The sequence below is a fragment of the Peromyscus maniculatus genome, chromosome 15 (genome assembly GCF_049852395.1).
Source record: "Peromyscus maniculatus bairdii isolate BWxNUB_F1_BW_parent chromosome 15, HU_Pman_BW_mat_3.1, whole genome shotgun sequence".
In the NCBI taxonomy this organism is placed as follows: domain Eukaryota; kingdom Metazoa; phylum Chordata; class Mammalia; order Rodentia; family Cricetidae; genus Peromyscus; species Peromyscus maniculatus.
This window is the reverse complement of record NC_134866.1, coordinates 75253441-75270044: the sequence shown is the minus strand read 5'-3', so window position 1 is coordinate 75270044 and position 16604 is coordinate 75253441. Positions and strand designations below refer to the sequence as shown.

The 16604-nt window shown below is 41.3% G+C and overlaps 2 protein-coding genes across 8 annotated transcripts in view; both read left to right on the top strand.

Annotated features, from left to right (window-relative positions):
• Polk (DNA polymerase kappa) overlaps positions 1 to 4964 on the top strand; it is a 65329-nt gene extending 60365 nt beyond the window's left edge. For 4 of the 7 annotated variants that reach the window (XM_016004206.3, XM_016004208.3, XM_042261655.2 and 1 more), the window contains 3 exons: positions 445 to 1359; positions 3100 to 3136; positions 3311 to 4964. In XM_016004206.3, the coding sequence (XP_015859692.2) occupies positions 445 to 1359; positions 3100 to 3136; positions 3311 to 3395 (1037 nt within the window). In that variant the 3' untranslated portion in view covers positions 3396 to 4964. The remainder of the gene's footprint in view (positions 1 to 444; positions 1360 to 3099; positions 3137 to 3310) is intronic. The other 3 variants (XM_006985751.4, XM_016004209.3, XM_076552095.1) reach the window with 1 other exon arrangement.
• A 4681-nt stretch (positions 4965 to 9645) lies between these two features.
• Ankdd1b (ankyrin repeat and death domain containing 1B) overlaps positions 9646 to 16604 on the top strand; it is a 69600-nt gene continuing 62641 nt past the window's right edge. The window contains 2 exon segments of the mRNA XM_076552206.1: positions 9646 to 9842; positions 13330 to 13637. Of these exon segments, the coding sequence (XP_076408321.1) occupies positions 9646 to 9842; positions 13330 to 13637 (505 nt within the window).

The window sequence follows — 16604 nt, the reverse complement described above, 5'->3', positions numbered from 1 at the left end:
CTGAAGAGTCTCTGTAGTTGACTTCAATTAATTACTCTTTAATGGCATTATGTGTGAAACATTATTGAAAGTTCTATATAATCACGCCAACTCCAATAGATTTTTAACATTTACTGATTTTTACCCAATTTTATAAATCAAAGTAAGTTCTTCATAATACCAGCTTTGAAAAAGTGTTCTTTAATTTGGAAAATACTGGTCTGGGAATGTGGCTAAGTGGTAAATTATATGCCTAACATATAAAGACATACATATGTGTCCAAACCTTAGCATTTGAAAAATATGTATGCCTGTGTGTGTGTCCATCTCCAGAGGTACTTGTTTCTCTCTGCTTACCTTTTGTGTTTGTGTCATAATAGTACTACGTTAAATGTTTTATTTTGTTTGTATTGGGGGTGAATGTCTTCATACAATTCGAAAGTGACTGGTTTTGATTTCACTTAGGTGTTCGGATGTCCACTTTTTCCAATGAAGATGACAAGAAGCACCAACAGAGGAGCATCATTGGCTTCTTACAGGCTGGACAGCAAGCTCTGTCATCTCCTGGGTATAGTCTAGACAAAACTGACAAAACTGAGTTTGTAAAGCCTTTAGAAATGTCTCCTAAGAAGAGTTTCTTTGATAAAAAGCGATCAGAAAGGATCTCGAGCCATCAAGACTCACCCAGATGTGAAATTGTGGATCAGCAAGCTTTACAGCCCTCACAACCATCCCAAGCTTTAAAGAAGATGAGCGAGAGTTTGGAAGCATCAGAGAATTCAAATAACTGTCAGACGTTTACATGTCCAGTTTGCTTTAGGGATCAAGAAGGCATCAGTCTGGAAGCCTTTAATGAACATGTAGATGCATGTCTTGATGGGCCATCAGCCAGTGAGAACTCGGAAATGCCCTCCTTCTCACATGCTTCCTCAGCAGATTCTGGTCAGAAGGAATATGCACACCCTTCTATTACACTATGTGAGAAACAGGATCACGAAGATGGAGAGATCACTTCAGCAGATGGTGTGGATCTCGTAGAGACTGAAGACAGCTCATTGAAAGCAGCAAGTATGGACACTTTAGGAAGTAATCACAGCAAAGAGGAATATCCTGACATTCCAAACCAGTCTTGTCCTAGTTCATTGGCAGATGAAGCTGTCAGAATATTAAGTAAGCAAGAATCCATCCAGCCCTGTACAGATGAGGTAGTAACAGGACAAGCTCTAGTTTGTCCTGTTTGTAACCAAGAACAAAAGACTTCTGATCTTACCCTCTTCAATGTACATGTGGATATTTGCTTAAATAAAGGCATTATCCAAGAACTGAGGAATAAAGACATTAATTCAGTCAACCAACCCAAAGAAAGCTCCAGAAATACTGGTAAGCATGCGGTTATTAAGAGGAATGGGAGGTGGGGCAGTAGTTCTTGCTAGTCTTGCATAGAACCCCATAGAACCCTGGGGTTGGTCCCCAGCACCCACATGGTGGCTCACAACCATCTGTAACTCTAGTTCCAGGGGTTCCAGTGCCCTTTTTTGACCTCAATAGGTACCAGGCACACACACAGACATACATGTAGGCAAAACACCAATGCACATAAAATTAAATTACAAAAAATAAGAGGAATGTGATTTTCTTTTTTTTTTTTTTTTTTTTTTTTTTGGTTTTTCGAGACAGGGTTTCTCTGCATAGCTTTGCGCCTTTCCTGGAGCTCACTTGGTAGCCCAGGATGGCCTCGAACTCACAGAGATTCGCCTGGCTCTGCCTCCCGAGTGCTGGGATTAAAGGCGTGCACCACCACCGCCCGGCGGAATGTGATTTTCTAGACATATGTCTTATGAAAATTACTGAAACTGTTAAATTTGAAATACATACTATTAGAAGGGTGGCTTGTGTTTGCTCTCACTGAGGAAATATTAGTTGTCTTACCATGGCTAGAAATAACTCAAACCGAGCTTTTGAATTTAGGGAAAATTCCAGGTTAGTTTTGAATTAGTGTAGACTGCAGTTAAAAGTTGAAGGATCTGAGTGATGTAAACAAAACAGAAATTCCCTCAGGGAAGATCTGCTAGTACACAGTGACCAACCAGCTGTGTCTCGAGCCAGGAAGCCGTTCACTTGTTCCTTTGAAGTGCTGACAGTAGCATGACTGCAGAAATAAGTTTAATGCCAGTGGAACTGGTGAATCGTAAGGAAACGATGCTACAGATTAACCTGTGATAGTGCCAGATTAACCTGTGGTACTACCAGATTAACCTGTGGTACTACCAGATTAACCTGTGATAGTGCCAGATTAACCTGTGGTACTACCAGATTAACCTGTGGTACTACCAGATTAACCTGTGATAGTGCCAGATTAACTTGTGATAGTGCCAGATTAACCTGTGATACTACCAGATTAACCTGTGATACTACCAGATTAACCTGTGACGCTACCAGATTAGCCTGTGACACTACCAGATTTACCTGCGATACTACCAGATTAACCTGTGATACTAAGATTAACCTGTGATAGTACCAGATTAACCTGTGGTACTACCAGATTAACCTGTGGTACTACCAGATTAACCTGTGATAGTGCCAGATTAACCTGTGGTACTACCAGATTAACCTGTGATAGTGCCAGATTAACCTGTGATACTACCAGATTAACCTGTGATAGTACCAGATTAACCTGTGACACTACCAGATTAACCTGGATACTAACAGATTAACCTGCGGTACTACCAGATTAACCTGTGATAGTACCACATGAACCTGTGAGGACGGCAGTACAGCTCAAAGGTATCGGTGCTCGATAACAAGCTTTCTGACACGGGCTTGCTCTCTGGACCACATGATGGAAGGGAAGAACTGACTTCCAAAAGTTGTCCATTCACTTCCGTACTTGTGCACTTGTGTGTGCGAGCACACACACACACACACACACACACACACACACACACACACACACACACGGAAGTACTAATTTAATTAATGTAATACAACATTCTTAAAAATTAGTTTGGGATATGTATAATATTATCATCAATCTGTCAGTTTTATCTCCTTAATTTTTGTGAAGCTTTTCAATTATCTTATCCTTTTCCTCATGGAATTTCTTGGCTTTTCTTTGCCCAGCAGACAGACTTCAGAAGGCTGCAAGAAGGACAAAAAGGTATGGCTGACTTGAACTTCAGTAAAGAGAGCCACAAACGCATGTTTTACTCTTGAGTTTTAGGGGCTAAACTTTGCTTTTAACTAACTAAGGAACATTTTAAGAACTGTTTTTGCAAAATTATTTTCAAGTATTTCCTTCTCCATAGAAATTGTGTCTTCTTTCTCATTCCAGGCCAGGACTGAAGACAAAGTGTTCCACGTCAAAGAAAACAAAACCTCCAAGTCCCAGACACACTCTGGATATATTTTTTAAATGAACTTTGACCATTTTATCAATAATTTTTATTGAAATTTTAGTTTTACAATCATTGTATTTATTCTTCCTCATTTTAAATTTATTCATTTAGGGAAGACAAATGCAATAATACCTCCCTGTATGACCTTTTTTTTTAAGAATGCAGACTATATATTAACTTATTTCTTTATATTTCCTTTAATAACCTTAAGAATTTCATTTCCAGTGTATATATCAGTTGGAAATTAGTCATGTTAGAGACAGCTTTAAAACAGAAGCAAAAAGGGGAGGTCAGAAGATGATGTGTTGTTTTATAATGAATATAAAATACTTACAAGGACCCTGAGTCATGTGCGTTAGTTTCAGTGTGAGCATCTTAGTGTTTGGCCACTGTGTTACCATTGGATGCTGCTGTACTTGCTCTTGTGTCTTTAAGTGATCTGTGAACATTTGTAGTTAAATTTAACCATGAGATCTATGAAGAATAGTTTAATAGAAATAGCATGGGTCCACGTGTTACCTTCAGGAAAGTAATACACAGTACTATCTGTGTTTTGTTCAAACTATTGTTAATTGTTTTTCCTTACTTATAATTCCTTTATCTTTTAAATAAGCACTTGGCTCACATAAAGAAATATTTAGTCTATAATTCAGAATTTTTTTTAACTCAGTACTTTAAATGGCAGTATTTCATTTTTTGGTAATTATGTTTGACTTTCTACAAATTTGTGGTAAACAAGATAAGTTATGTATTCACTGATTTTTATTCTACTCTTTAAGAGAAAATATGCAGCTCAGAAGATAAATGCACTGACCTCAGGTGCATGCCTGTCACCTCAGAAGATAAATGCACTGACCTCAGGTGCATGCCTGTCACCTCAGAAGATAAATGCACTGACCTCAGGTGCACGCCTGTCACATCTTTGTTAATATTTGTGAAAGAAGAAAGATTTGCAACAGTTAAGGAATTGCTTCAAACATGGTGCCACCCACAAGTTCTTATCAAAAAGCCTTTTTTGCTACTGCTTTAAGAACTTAATCTTGCCGGGGCAGTGGTGGCATACACCTATAATCCCAGCACTCGGGAGGCAGAGGCAGGTGAATCTCTTGAGTTCAAGGCCAGCCTGGTCTACAGAGCAAGTTCTAGGGCAGCCAGGGCTACACAGAGAAACTCTGTCTAGAAAAACCCAAAAAGAAAAAAAAGAACTGAATCTTTTTTCTTATAGTTTGGTCTTTGGATATTTTAGTGCATTTAGAGTAGACAGAAATGTTTGAGGGATAGCTTTTCCTGCAGACTTTACAAAGCCCTTGCTGAAGTCGTAACCTGACTTCATTACTAGCCGATTTAAAGATGGGCTGCAAGCCTGCTGATGCGCCAGTCCCTTGCCTGATACTGTACACTGGGACAGTTCCAGAGCTGTGGTGTTTGGGTTATTGATTGTGACTTACTTATGTAAATTATTTATAAAATTAAATTCAGTGAAACTGATTTAATGTATTGAAAAATAGAGATTACTGTATTTATTGTTTTCTCCCATCTGAAGTTTATTTTTACTGTTTTCCACATTAAATAATAAATTATTTTCAGATAGATGCTCCATTTAATTGAAAGCCATCATATATAATATTTAATAATTTAAAATAAAATTTTAAAAGGTTTTTTTGAGAATTTCTTATATGTATAACGTATTCACATCATTTTCTTCTCTTACTCTTTCTCTTCTAACTTCTCCCATGTCCCCCTCAGTCCCTCTCAAATTCATGACCTCTTTTTAAGTTATTATTGTCACATATAGGTGTGTGTGTGTGTGTGTGTGTGTGTGTGTGTGCGCGCGCGCGTGCGCGCGCGCGCGCACATTGTTACATGTATATAATGTGATGAGTCCATTTAGTATAGCTCATATGTATATGTGTCTAGGACTGACTACTTGGGACTGAATAACTCACCAGGGATTCTCCCTCTCTCAGCACCCATTAATTACCTATAGCTCTTCATCTAGGAGTGGAACCTTGTGAGACCTCCCCCATCCGCGCTGGTGTGTAACTAGTACTGTCATTGTGTGGGTCCTCTTTAAGTATGGCTTAAGTATGGTCTGTATGGCTGAGGTTTTGTGGGTATAGCTTCCTTGTCATATACAGAAGACATTGTCAGCAGACATCCCGGCCCTCTGGCTCCTACGGGCTTACCACCCCATCTTCCTTAGGTGCCAGAGCGGTGGTGTAGGTGCATAGTCAGGGTGGTATGTTCCCTTCTCAGCAGGAGAAACCAGGGCCTCTTAGAGAAATGGCTGCTTTCTCACCAGAAGACTCCTAGGCCAGCAAGTTTTGTCTTGGCCTCTCCAGCCCCATGCAAGTTCCACATCTTTCACATTCCTTTGTGTGTCTTTCCAACTTTGAATCATACCTCGAATTAGTTTCACTATTCAGACTATCCTCTTCCACAGGCCGTCTGCCACCTGATTGCCCATAGACTGGTGTCTCTGCACTTCCAGGTCACAGTTCTTTTTTTTTTTTTTTTTGGTTTTTCGAGACGGTTTCTCTGTGGAGCTTTGCGCTTTTCCTGGATCTCTCTCTGTAGACCAGGCTGGCCTCGAACTCACAAAGATCCGCCTGCCTCTGCCTCCCAAGTGCTGGGATTAAAGGCATGCACCACCACTGCCCGGCCCGGAAAGACCAGGCAGGAAGCCAGGCAGCACTGTAGAGGAACACCATTGTTGACTTGCTCTCTGCTTGCTCCCTTCCCAGATTGCTCTACTTGCCCAATCTTCCTCTCTGATAATGTCATCTGTTTTCTCTGTCTGGACTTCTCCCAGGTCCTTCATTATCTATTTTGTGTCTTGTATATCCAGCACCTTTTTTTAAGTTTTTGAAGCATTTTTAGAAAGCATAATGAAACTTAGAAGGCATAATAAATGAGAACCCATAACCTTAGAGAGTCAAGTCATGGAAGAACATGTTTGCAACACATGTACCTAGTATTGGTATTGGGGGAGCTAGTATCTGGAATATTAAACTGATTCCTAATTGAGACTCAGGAAGAACAATAGTCAATATAAAGTGATACAAAAGACTTCAAATGGCAATTCACATGAAAGAAAACAGTCATAATCATACTAGTCATCTGGACAGGAAACATTAAACTACAAAGAGGTATTACATCCCTACTGTGTTAGCAAGAAGAAACAATTCGATGTTGCTAAGTTTAGAAATGATTTGAACCCTCACTTTGAGAATAATCACTTTGGCAAAGAATTCAGTTTTTAGTCAGTTTAACAGATGAAATGAGTAAAAAGTAGAAAGAAGTAAAAATGAAACCTCATATGGTCAGCGTGTTTGCCTACAGTACTTTTCTAAGAGAAAGTATATTTTTAGCTCACTTGCCTGCATTTTAAATAAATCTACATTTTTTCAGAGTTCAAAAATGTCATGTCTGTAAAATCAATACTATTTCTATAAATCAGCAGTGACCAATTGGAAAATAGAATAAAAATAATCTTGTTTGTCATGGGGATCTCTGAGGTACCTCAGGAGGAAAAATGTTTAAGGATGTGGAAACTTAGAGAATTGGAAGATGAATAAATAGTGTTATTCATAAATAAGAAGAATGACTATTTAAAACTAAGCCCCCTCCACCATTTATACTATTAAGTATAATAATGTTCAAAACCCCTTAGAAATTGGTAGATAGAGCAAAATAAAAAGAGGCATGGTGGCACACACCTTAAATGCCAGCATTCAGGAGGCAGAGTCAAGAAGATCTCAACTTCAAGGTCAGCCTCGTTTGCATAGTGAGACCCTGTCTCAAGAAAAGGATAAGTAGATACTAAATTTTATGTAGTAATTAATAAAGTATTACCAGCGTTTGTAATGGGAGGGGTGTTTTCAATAATCTGGTGTGAAAAATGTTGGCTGTTAAAGATACGGTTCTTCTGTGGTTAATAACTCAGAGAGAAAAATTAAATTTTATCGCAACCTAACTGTGCTGGGAGCTCCTAGACTCCCCTCAAGTCTGATTATTTGCAAGAAAGACTAACAGAACTGAGAAAAACTGAAGAGCCCAGGATTACAGTTTGTAAGAGTAAAAAACTATATAAATCAAAATAAGCAAAGAGGCTAGATGTGGCTCAGAAGTAGCATGCTTTTCTATATATGCAAGACCCTCGGTTTGATATGCCGCATGGCATGGGGGTGGGATCAGCAAAGCCTCGTGCTCCCAGGGGAGGCATACAAGGTATACACAATTCTCCCACAAGCTCTATATGGCAGTACATGCAAAATAGCACCAACCAAGACTCCTTGCCCAACCCTTGAAGTCTGGGCAGGCATTTCTGTCATCCCAACTGACCTTAGCTTTACACCTTCCAGGGAGCTTACTGGTCCAAGGTCTCAGTCTTCAAAAAGCATGCATTTCAGCATAAACAGGTTGACAATATAAGCTATCTCTAAAAACGAATACAATGTGGCCCAAAGCTGTGGACATGAAGCACTCTTCAGGGTAACAGCATTACCCTTATCAGGCTGGTAAAGGCCAAGGGCTCCGAGGCTGGTTCTGAAGAGAGGGGTCTTTCTTTGCAAAATGTGGGAGTTGAGCAACCTGAACCTGTCAGGTTAACCCTCACAGTTTGCTTGCAAAATAAATGTCAATCAGAACTGTATTCAAATAAAGAATAAAAAGATATGGATCTTAGGGTGACATTTCTTTTCCTGCTGTTTTTTTTTTTAATGCAGAAAAAAAAAATCTCAAATTCTTAACATGTTGAGGGAGTCTCAGATAAGGAGTCTGACCTGTTCGTTTGTGGCATATCATTATTAGTATACATTGCAAGTAATATAAACAGGCCTAGTGTTTCATGTCAGTCCAACCAGCTCTTCAATGAAAGACAAAGATGTCTCTCTTACTATGTCCTGTTGTTCCGATAATTTATGGCTAGACATCTTACTTCAGTCCTCTCTGACAATAGAAAGGAAGCATTATGAGAAGTTATTTGTAAATACAGACCATCCTCTCAGAAGCTTTAGATTCAACCTCAGCATGGAATGGTAAGGTCCAGGAGCCTACCAAAGAGCGATCCTGAGGAGACAGAAGTTTCCACACTGACATGGTAGGAGTCGTGTTGCTGAGTTAAAGAAGGAACTTCACGCTAAGAGAATGTATTCAATGCCCAGTGTGAGAACACAGGAGCTAAAAGGCAAGAGACAGATACCAGTTGACTCTCCTATGGTTCTCATTTTAGATGTCGTTATTCATCATTGTTCTGTGTGAGCTCATCCCCCTTATTTCTGCCTCTGCTTCTGTCGACCCCAAATGTGTTACCAAATTCCATTTGCCCTTATAGAGCATTTTGGGAAGATCCATTTCTTTCCTTCTATGAAGCTTTACTAGTTGCCTAGTTGCTGACATTCCAGCTGCTTCCTCAGCTTCCCCTGTCAATTTGAATGCCTTTTCAAAGATTGATCATAAAGTGTTTTCAAAATATCATGTTGAGTTGCTTATTTTTTTCCAAGCTGTTAATGTTCCAAGTTTGAGAGGAATGGCTAAGGAGGAGTTAGTGACTTTCTGCGTATGAAACCTGTGTTGCAAGTATTCCCATCTTAGCACAAACTGTGTAACGTTAACCAGTCCAAATTCCTGGACACGTAAGAGCTCTTGATAACAAATATAAGGCCTTGGAGCAGTGTTGATCACGCACTCCTTATACTGGCCACACAGAAAACCACAGCAAATAATAAATACTTCAGGATCTTCATGGAGAAAGGAGAACACCAAACAATGACCAGTCCCGGAAGGAAGGGCATCCTTTCCTGAAGGGGCCTTTGGGCCTATTGAAAAGTGTTTCCACGTGGTTGGGGAGGGTCATATTCTGGACACACAGCAGCAGAGCACAAACCAGAAGGACAACTCTTCATCTCTACAGCAACTGCTAATCAGTCACTACTCTGTGATCGTAGGCTGGTAGAAATGTGGTGCTCTTTCTCATGTATCTCTGAATGTCAAGTGTGATGGCCCGGCGTGGTGTTAATGGTCATTGGTTAGTGAGCAGAAGCAAATGCACAGTACCTCAAGAGGAACCCACTTGAGTCCGGTGGAGCATCTCCCGTTCTCTCTCTTGCAACACACAGCCTCATAGCAAGGTATAGATGTATGATTGAAGGTTAGCCAGTGGGCTGTGTGAGGAAGCATTGTGCAATGAGCTAGAACTTTCCTCTTTTGGAAGTTCTAGCATCCTCTCTGGCTTCCTATTTCTCCCCTCTGCCCCACTTCCTGGAAGCAGATGCAGCTCCGTTACACCTGGGAACAGCGGGGTAACAGGCTGGAGGGGCTGGCTCAGGAGAACTTTGAGACTAGAGTTAGCATGGCAGCCCTGGCCTACATGCTTCCAGACTTTCTTAAGACATTTTTGTTTACAAGACTGAAGAATCAGCCTCAGGTGACAGTGAGGGAAGGAGTCTTAATAGTTAAATATGTGAAGTGGGACTCTAGAGAGACAGCATCTGACCAGAGAATAAAGGAATCAATAAATGCTGCTGCTGCTGCTGCTGCTGCTGCTCCTCCTCCTCCTTCCTCTTCTTTCTCCTCCTCCTCCTCCAACTCCTCCTTCTTCCTTTTCCTTCCTCCTCCTCTTCCTCCTCCTCCTCTTCTTTCTTAAGAATCCTTAAAGGCCTGGACTTAAATTTATTGCAAATTTGAACATACCCAGGCATGTCCAGATCTTTTGAGATCGAAATACGGTGTTAGCTTCAAAGTACACACTTAATTATGCCATCAAGGCTGCAAAGATGTGCTAGCGGATAAAGTGTTTGCAAGGGAAGTGTGAGGAGCGGACTTGGGTCCTCAGAATGCACGCCAATGTCAGATAGGACTGGTAGCCTGCCTATAATTCCAGCCTCAGAAGTCGGACCCAGGAGCTCCCCTTGAGCAAACTGACTGGCAAGTCTAGCAATATCCTGTGAGTCTAGGGTTTGAGAGACCTGCCTCAGTGAATATGGTGGGAAAGCAATCCGGGATAATTCCCAGCATCAACTTCAGCCTCCACATGCACGTAACATATGGGAAAAACTTGTACATGCACATGAATACACACCACATGCTTGAAAATGAAAAAAAAACAATCAAACTTGTTTCAAATTTCGAAATATTTTAAGTATGTTTGTGGCTTTGGGCTAAGACACATTCATTCATAGCTGTTCTTAGCCACATGGCGCCTGCCTGGCCAACCTTCTGTTGGGAGAGAAATGAACAGTTTTAGGACTGAACACTGGCAACTGTTCCCTGGCTGAACTATGTTCCATATTTATTTGACAAATTGGTCTCAAGCCTGGTACTATGGTAAGGCATTGGATATATAGCAGGGGGAAGGCCTGAGAAACCTCCTGTCTTGGTGATGTTTAATGTTAGACACACACTAAACAATACGTGTTATACCCGACAACTACCGTGGAGGAAAGAACAACAAAAGGAAATGAGAGCGTGGAAGAGGGTGTTCATAAGACTTTAGGATAGAGTGATCAGAGTAGATTCCTTGAGGAAGCAACAGCCTGAGCTTTAATTATGAATGATGAAATCATTGAAAATGGGGATGGGGAAAAGAGGGTTCTGGGGAGAGAGGATTGGAAATAGAATACCCTGCAGCAGAAGATACCAAAGGAGCAACGAGAACGGGAAGTGTTCCCCTGGCAAGGTACCCTATTGTGGACTATTAGTTGAAGATATGTTACATTTGTTTATGCTGTGGAATATTTAGTGATGCAAAGATGTGTTGCGTTCTTTTGTGTTGCATTTGTTTAACTCTGTGAAGCTGTGTTACTTTGCGTGCTTAAAACACCTGATTGGTCTAGTAAAGAGCTGAATGGCCAGTAGCTAGGCAGGAGAAAGGATAGGTGGGGATGCCAGGCAGAGAGAATAAATAGCAGGAGAAATCTGGGAAGAGAGGATAGAGGAAAAAAAGAGAGGAGGAAAGGAGGACTCCAGGGGTCAGCCACCTCACTACACAGCCAGCCATGGAGTAAGAAGTAAAGAAAGGTATATAGAATAGAGAAAGATAAAAGACCAAGGGCAAAAGGTAGATAGGGTAATTTAAGAAAAGCTGGTTAGAAACAAGCCAAGCTAAGGCCAAACATTTATAAGTAAGAATAAGACTACCTGTGATTTATTTGGGAGCTGGGTGGCAGGCCCCCAAAAAGAGCCAAAAAAGTAAAAACAAAAACCAACTACAGTAGCCCACACATTAGCACACTGAAATAATTCATTTGCTCTTTGAAAAAGAAAACATCACACCAAAACTTCCCTCTTGTCCAAGCTCCCAGGAGAATCAAGAAGTAAAGTTGCCACCATGTGCTGCTTGGGATCTTTTGTCGTGTGCTAGAAGGAGGGCTAGCCTCACTATATTTCTAGAAGGGTGTAGAGTATAAAATCACAGTGTTTTTTGTTTATTTGTTTTTCAAGATAGGTTTTGTGTGTGTGTGTGTGTGTGTGTGTGTGTGTGTGTGTGTGTGTGTGTGTGTAGCCCTGGCTGTCCTGGAACTCGCTCTAGGACTAGGCTGGCCTAGAACTCTTAGAGATCCACCTGCTCTGCCTCCCGAGGGCTGGGATAAAAGGCCTCTCAGCTGCTTTTTTTTTTTTTTTTCTTGCTGAGAGAGTTAACAGAATGAGAGAGCCTGGTTTGGAGTGTAAAAGTGATTTGTGTGCCATCATTTATTAGGACAACGAGATTCAGAACTCTGTATAGTTGGTCTGATTTCCACTGTTAACATTCTGTCACTGTTTTACTGTGCAGTTTTTAGTTGTGTAGTTTACTGTGCACTGTTTTACTGGTTTGGGGAATTTTATTTGTAAACAGGACATATAATTCTGAATGCTGCTATTCACTTCCATATTACACTTTTCATGTTAGTCCTGCCTTAAATTTCTGTTAGCCTTCACTGTAGTGTACTTGCTAGTCTTTTAACCGTAATGCTCTACTATGAATACTAGGCCCATATGCTTTTTAAAAAAGAGTTCTGGATGGTGCTCTGAATATGGTACTCTAAATAGGGACATGTTTGTTTTTTTCTTGATAAACTGAGAAACACTGATACTTAAAACAAATAAAAAACAAAACTTAAAATTTGGTGTCCAGTCATTAGAGAGGAAAGCGAGCTTAAAATGTACATTGATACATAATTTTTAATTTTTTTGTTAACATTTATGTGTGTGTGCATGTGTACATGCAAGGTGTGCCATTGAGGCCGGAAGAGGGCTTTGGATGCCCGGAAGTGGGAACTGCAGCAGGTTGTGAGCCACCCAGAGCTGGTGCTAGGACCCAAACTCCAGTCCTCTGAAGAGCAGTGGGTGCTCTTAACCACCGAACCGTCTTTCCAGCCCTAATATTATAGATTTTATATTAAAATGAAATGTCTCATAACTTCAGATAGAAAACTAAAGTCCTATTACCTCTTTTTTTGAAGTTTATTTGGTGAGTTGGGATTTATTGGACTTATTTCTGTATTATTTTAGTTTTGAACAGAGTCAGCCAGGAAAGTGAATAATTTCATGATCATCAAATGAAAAATGGAGTCTTTTTCTTTTCAGTAAGAAATTCTGGAATCCCAGTTAAGAAGTACTTAATATTGAATTTCCAGTAGTGAATATTGACTATAAATCAAACCCAGACATTTTCAAATCATACAAAGAACTGATGGATGGAGCATAAACTAGGAATTTCTGAGGGCTTGTAGATTTCTAGAAAAGTTTCCTTTTTTTTTTTTTTTTTTTGGTTTTTCGAGACAGGGTTTCTCTGTGTAGCTTTGCGCCTTTTCCTGGAACTCACTTGGTAGCCCAGGTTGGCCTCGAACTCACAGAGATCCGCCTGCCTCTGCCTCCCAAGTGCTGGGATTAAAGGCGTGCGCCACCACCGCCCGGCGAAAAGTTTCCTTTTGTGTAGAGTCAAACCTTAGTACCTGGCATGCCACACCTAAAGGCGGACTCCAGTCCAAGCCAGGGCAGGGCTGGAGAACCAAGGCCTGTTCCTAGCCACCCGCCCCAGGAAAGCAAGCTCGACTCCGTGCTCCCGCAGGGTGCATTTGCAGGCCAGCCCCACACCTGGTGAGGTCTTCACAGCGCAGGTGAACCCCGAGAGCCACCGAGCAAGGGCGATGATGCTCCAGGCGGCCAGGGGGCTGAAGGCTGACCTGAGGGTCACAGCCACCGGGCCCTGGAGGAGTCTGGCCGGGATGCCGAAGTCTGCGGGGACAGACTCAGAGGCTGCAACTGCAGGACATGAATGCTGTGAGTCCTGAGACGAGGTCTCCTGGTGGGTAGAGGGTGGGCTCAGGCCGAGGAACGAGAGACTTTAGTTTTCTATTTGAAGTTAGGAGACATTTCATTTTAATATAAAATCTGTAATATTAGGGCTGGAAAGATAGGTTCGGTGGTTAAGAGCACCTACTGCTCTTCAGAGGACTGGAGTTTGGGTCCTAGCACCAGCTCTGGGTGATTCACAACCTGCTGCAGTTCCCGCTTCCGGGCTCACAGCGTACTGGCATGCAGTAGGCATACTCACTGCAGCCTGGGTCTGCCCTGGCGACCCACGGGATGTCCTCCGACACTGCCTTTCTCCCCTACCCCACCCCCCATCTCCACCCCTGGCTGGTTTTCAGCTTTGAAATACCTGCACCATCTACTGTGGATGGAGATCACTTTTCCAAGCTCGGGAGGAGACTGTTTAAAGAAATGAGTAAGCCCTTTTGCAAATAGAATTCCTTGGGCTGTTGTCTTAAATCACGATTTCCGTGCAGATTTATTGTGTGACTTTAAGTCACTTAAAACGTTGTTATTGGGTTTCTAAAGCATGGGGAATAGATCAGCCATGCCTTGGGAATGATAGCATAAACTGAGGCCACACTGAGGAGGTCTTCAGGAGACGAAAGGACTCAAGTTTTTAGCAGCACCATGGACTCACGTGGATAGACTCTTTCCTGAAGACCAGCCTTGGCGACTGTACACCATTTCCATAATATAATGTGCAGTTACTTGGTTAGCTAATGCCAGAAATATTTTCCAGGGCTTACTTAATACTTGCCAGCCATGATTCAGACCGGGGGATGCAGGGAACAAGGCAACTCCTGGTCCGGTGGGGCTCTCACTGTGCTGTGGTGGAGGTGACCGACCACAAGGAAGTCAACAGCGCGACAATTTAAGGGAAAGGTCTGAGAGCACGGTGGAGGCCACGAAACAACATGACATGGGTGGGACCAGGGCACAGGAGGAATTTAGGTCGGATACCCAAACGGGAGGCAACGTCCAGGCAGCACCGGAAGTTCAGCTAGAAACAAACCATGGCAAGCAAGAGTGAAGCAGGCGTGGAATCCCTGTTTAAAATGAGGAAGATGCCCAGCCTGTCTGGAGCACGGCGAATGAAGCTGGGAGCCACTGAGACTGGGGAGGGTTAGACTTTGGATGGTAAACATCTCCTCGGGGTTGAAAGCTCCGTATCAGTTAAAACTAGTGAACCTTTAGTAGGCGGGGCTTAGTGGAAGGAAGTTTCCATGTTCCTGAGGGGCAACCCCAAAGAGAATACCAGGACAGATTCTACCCTTCTTAAGAGTACTGCTGCCGGGCGGTGGTGGCGCACACCTTTAATCCCAGCACTCAGGAGGCAGAGCCAGGCAAGTTCGAGGCCAGCCTGGTCTACAGAGCAAGATCCAGGACAGGCATCAAAACTACACAGAGAAACCCTGTCTCAAAATACCAGAAAAAAAAAAAAAAAAAAAAAAAAAAGTACTGCTTTCTCCACTGAGCTCTGTTCAGCTCAGTCCACTACAACCCCCAAGTGGCCATGGAATGAAACCTCTGAAACTATGAGTCAAAATGAACCTTGTCTCACCCCACGTCGATTGTCTCCAGCATTTTGCTAACACAGGACAGTAGGTAGAACAAATCCATTCACTTAAGAACGAAACAAACTTGGTAATGTATTTTTCCTCAGTTTTATACATTTAAATAGATGCACACTCGTTGGTGGTCTTAATTTGTGTCTCCCCTCAATATAGAGGTAACATATTTCTTCACCTTGGTTCCTCTCTGTTCTTCTGAAGTCGTTTCTCTGTTTTTAAATCCGGTTGTTGAACATTGAGAGCTAAATATTCTGGTGTATTTCATTTATATAATAACCCGCCCTGTAGTGTCTTATTCTCTCTCTAGCTTTCTCTCTCTCTCTCTCTCTCTCTCTCTCTCTCTCTCTCTCTCTCTCTCTCTCTCTCTCTCTCTCTCTCTTTTGTTTTGTTTTTATTGTTGTTGTTTTCGAGACAGGGTTTTTCTGTGTAGCTCTGGCTGTCCTGGAACTCACAGAAATCCACCTGCCTCTGCCTCCTTAGTGTTGGGATTAAAGGTGTGAGCCACCACCACCTGGCTCATGTATTTTATTCTTTAATGGTACTTCTCATAAGAGTGAAAGGTTTACATTTTGATGAAGTACAGTTTATCAATTTTTTTCATTCATGGTCATACTGTCGCTGTTACATGTAAGAAGTCTTGCTGAACTACAGACTATGAAGTTTTTCTTGTGCATTTTCTTCTAAAAGTTTATAGTTTTGTGTTTTCATTTACATATACAATCCATTTGGAGTTCATTTCTGTATAACATATAAAGTTTATATCAAGATTCAATATGCTTTCCAAATATTTAAATATCATTTGTTGAAATGATTATCCACTCTCTTGTCAAAACTTGTAAATCTTTGTCAAAAAATAACTGATCATATTTGTGTGGCTTTATTTTTATGTTTTTATTTATTTATTGTATGTTTTATTCTTTTGGTGAATGTATCCCTCTCTATGTCAAATACCCTATATTAAACTATTCTTGCACATTACTGTACAATTGTTGTACACTAAATTAAGTAATGTGACTCTTCCAACATTACTTTTCTTTTTCAAAACTGATTTGGTCTTTCGAAATTGTTCTTTGCCTTTCTAGATAGGTTTTATAATGAACCTGTTAGTAGCTGCAATATGTTTGTGTGATATTTTATTGAAATTGCATTAAATCAATAGACAAATTTTGGGACATTAACAGCTTATGATGTTCACTCTTCCAACCCAAGAAATTCAATATATCTTCCCATTATTTAGTATTTGAGCTCTTTCACCCACGAGTCTTTTAGGATTTAGTTTATTATTTTATGCATGAGTGTTTTGCCTGAATGTATGTATATGTGCACCATGTATGTATCCCAGCCCTTGAAGGTCAGAAGA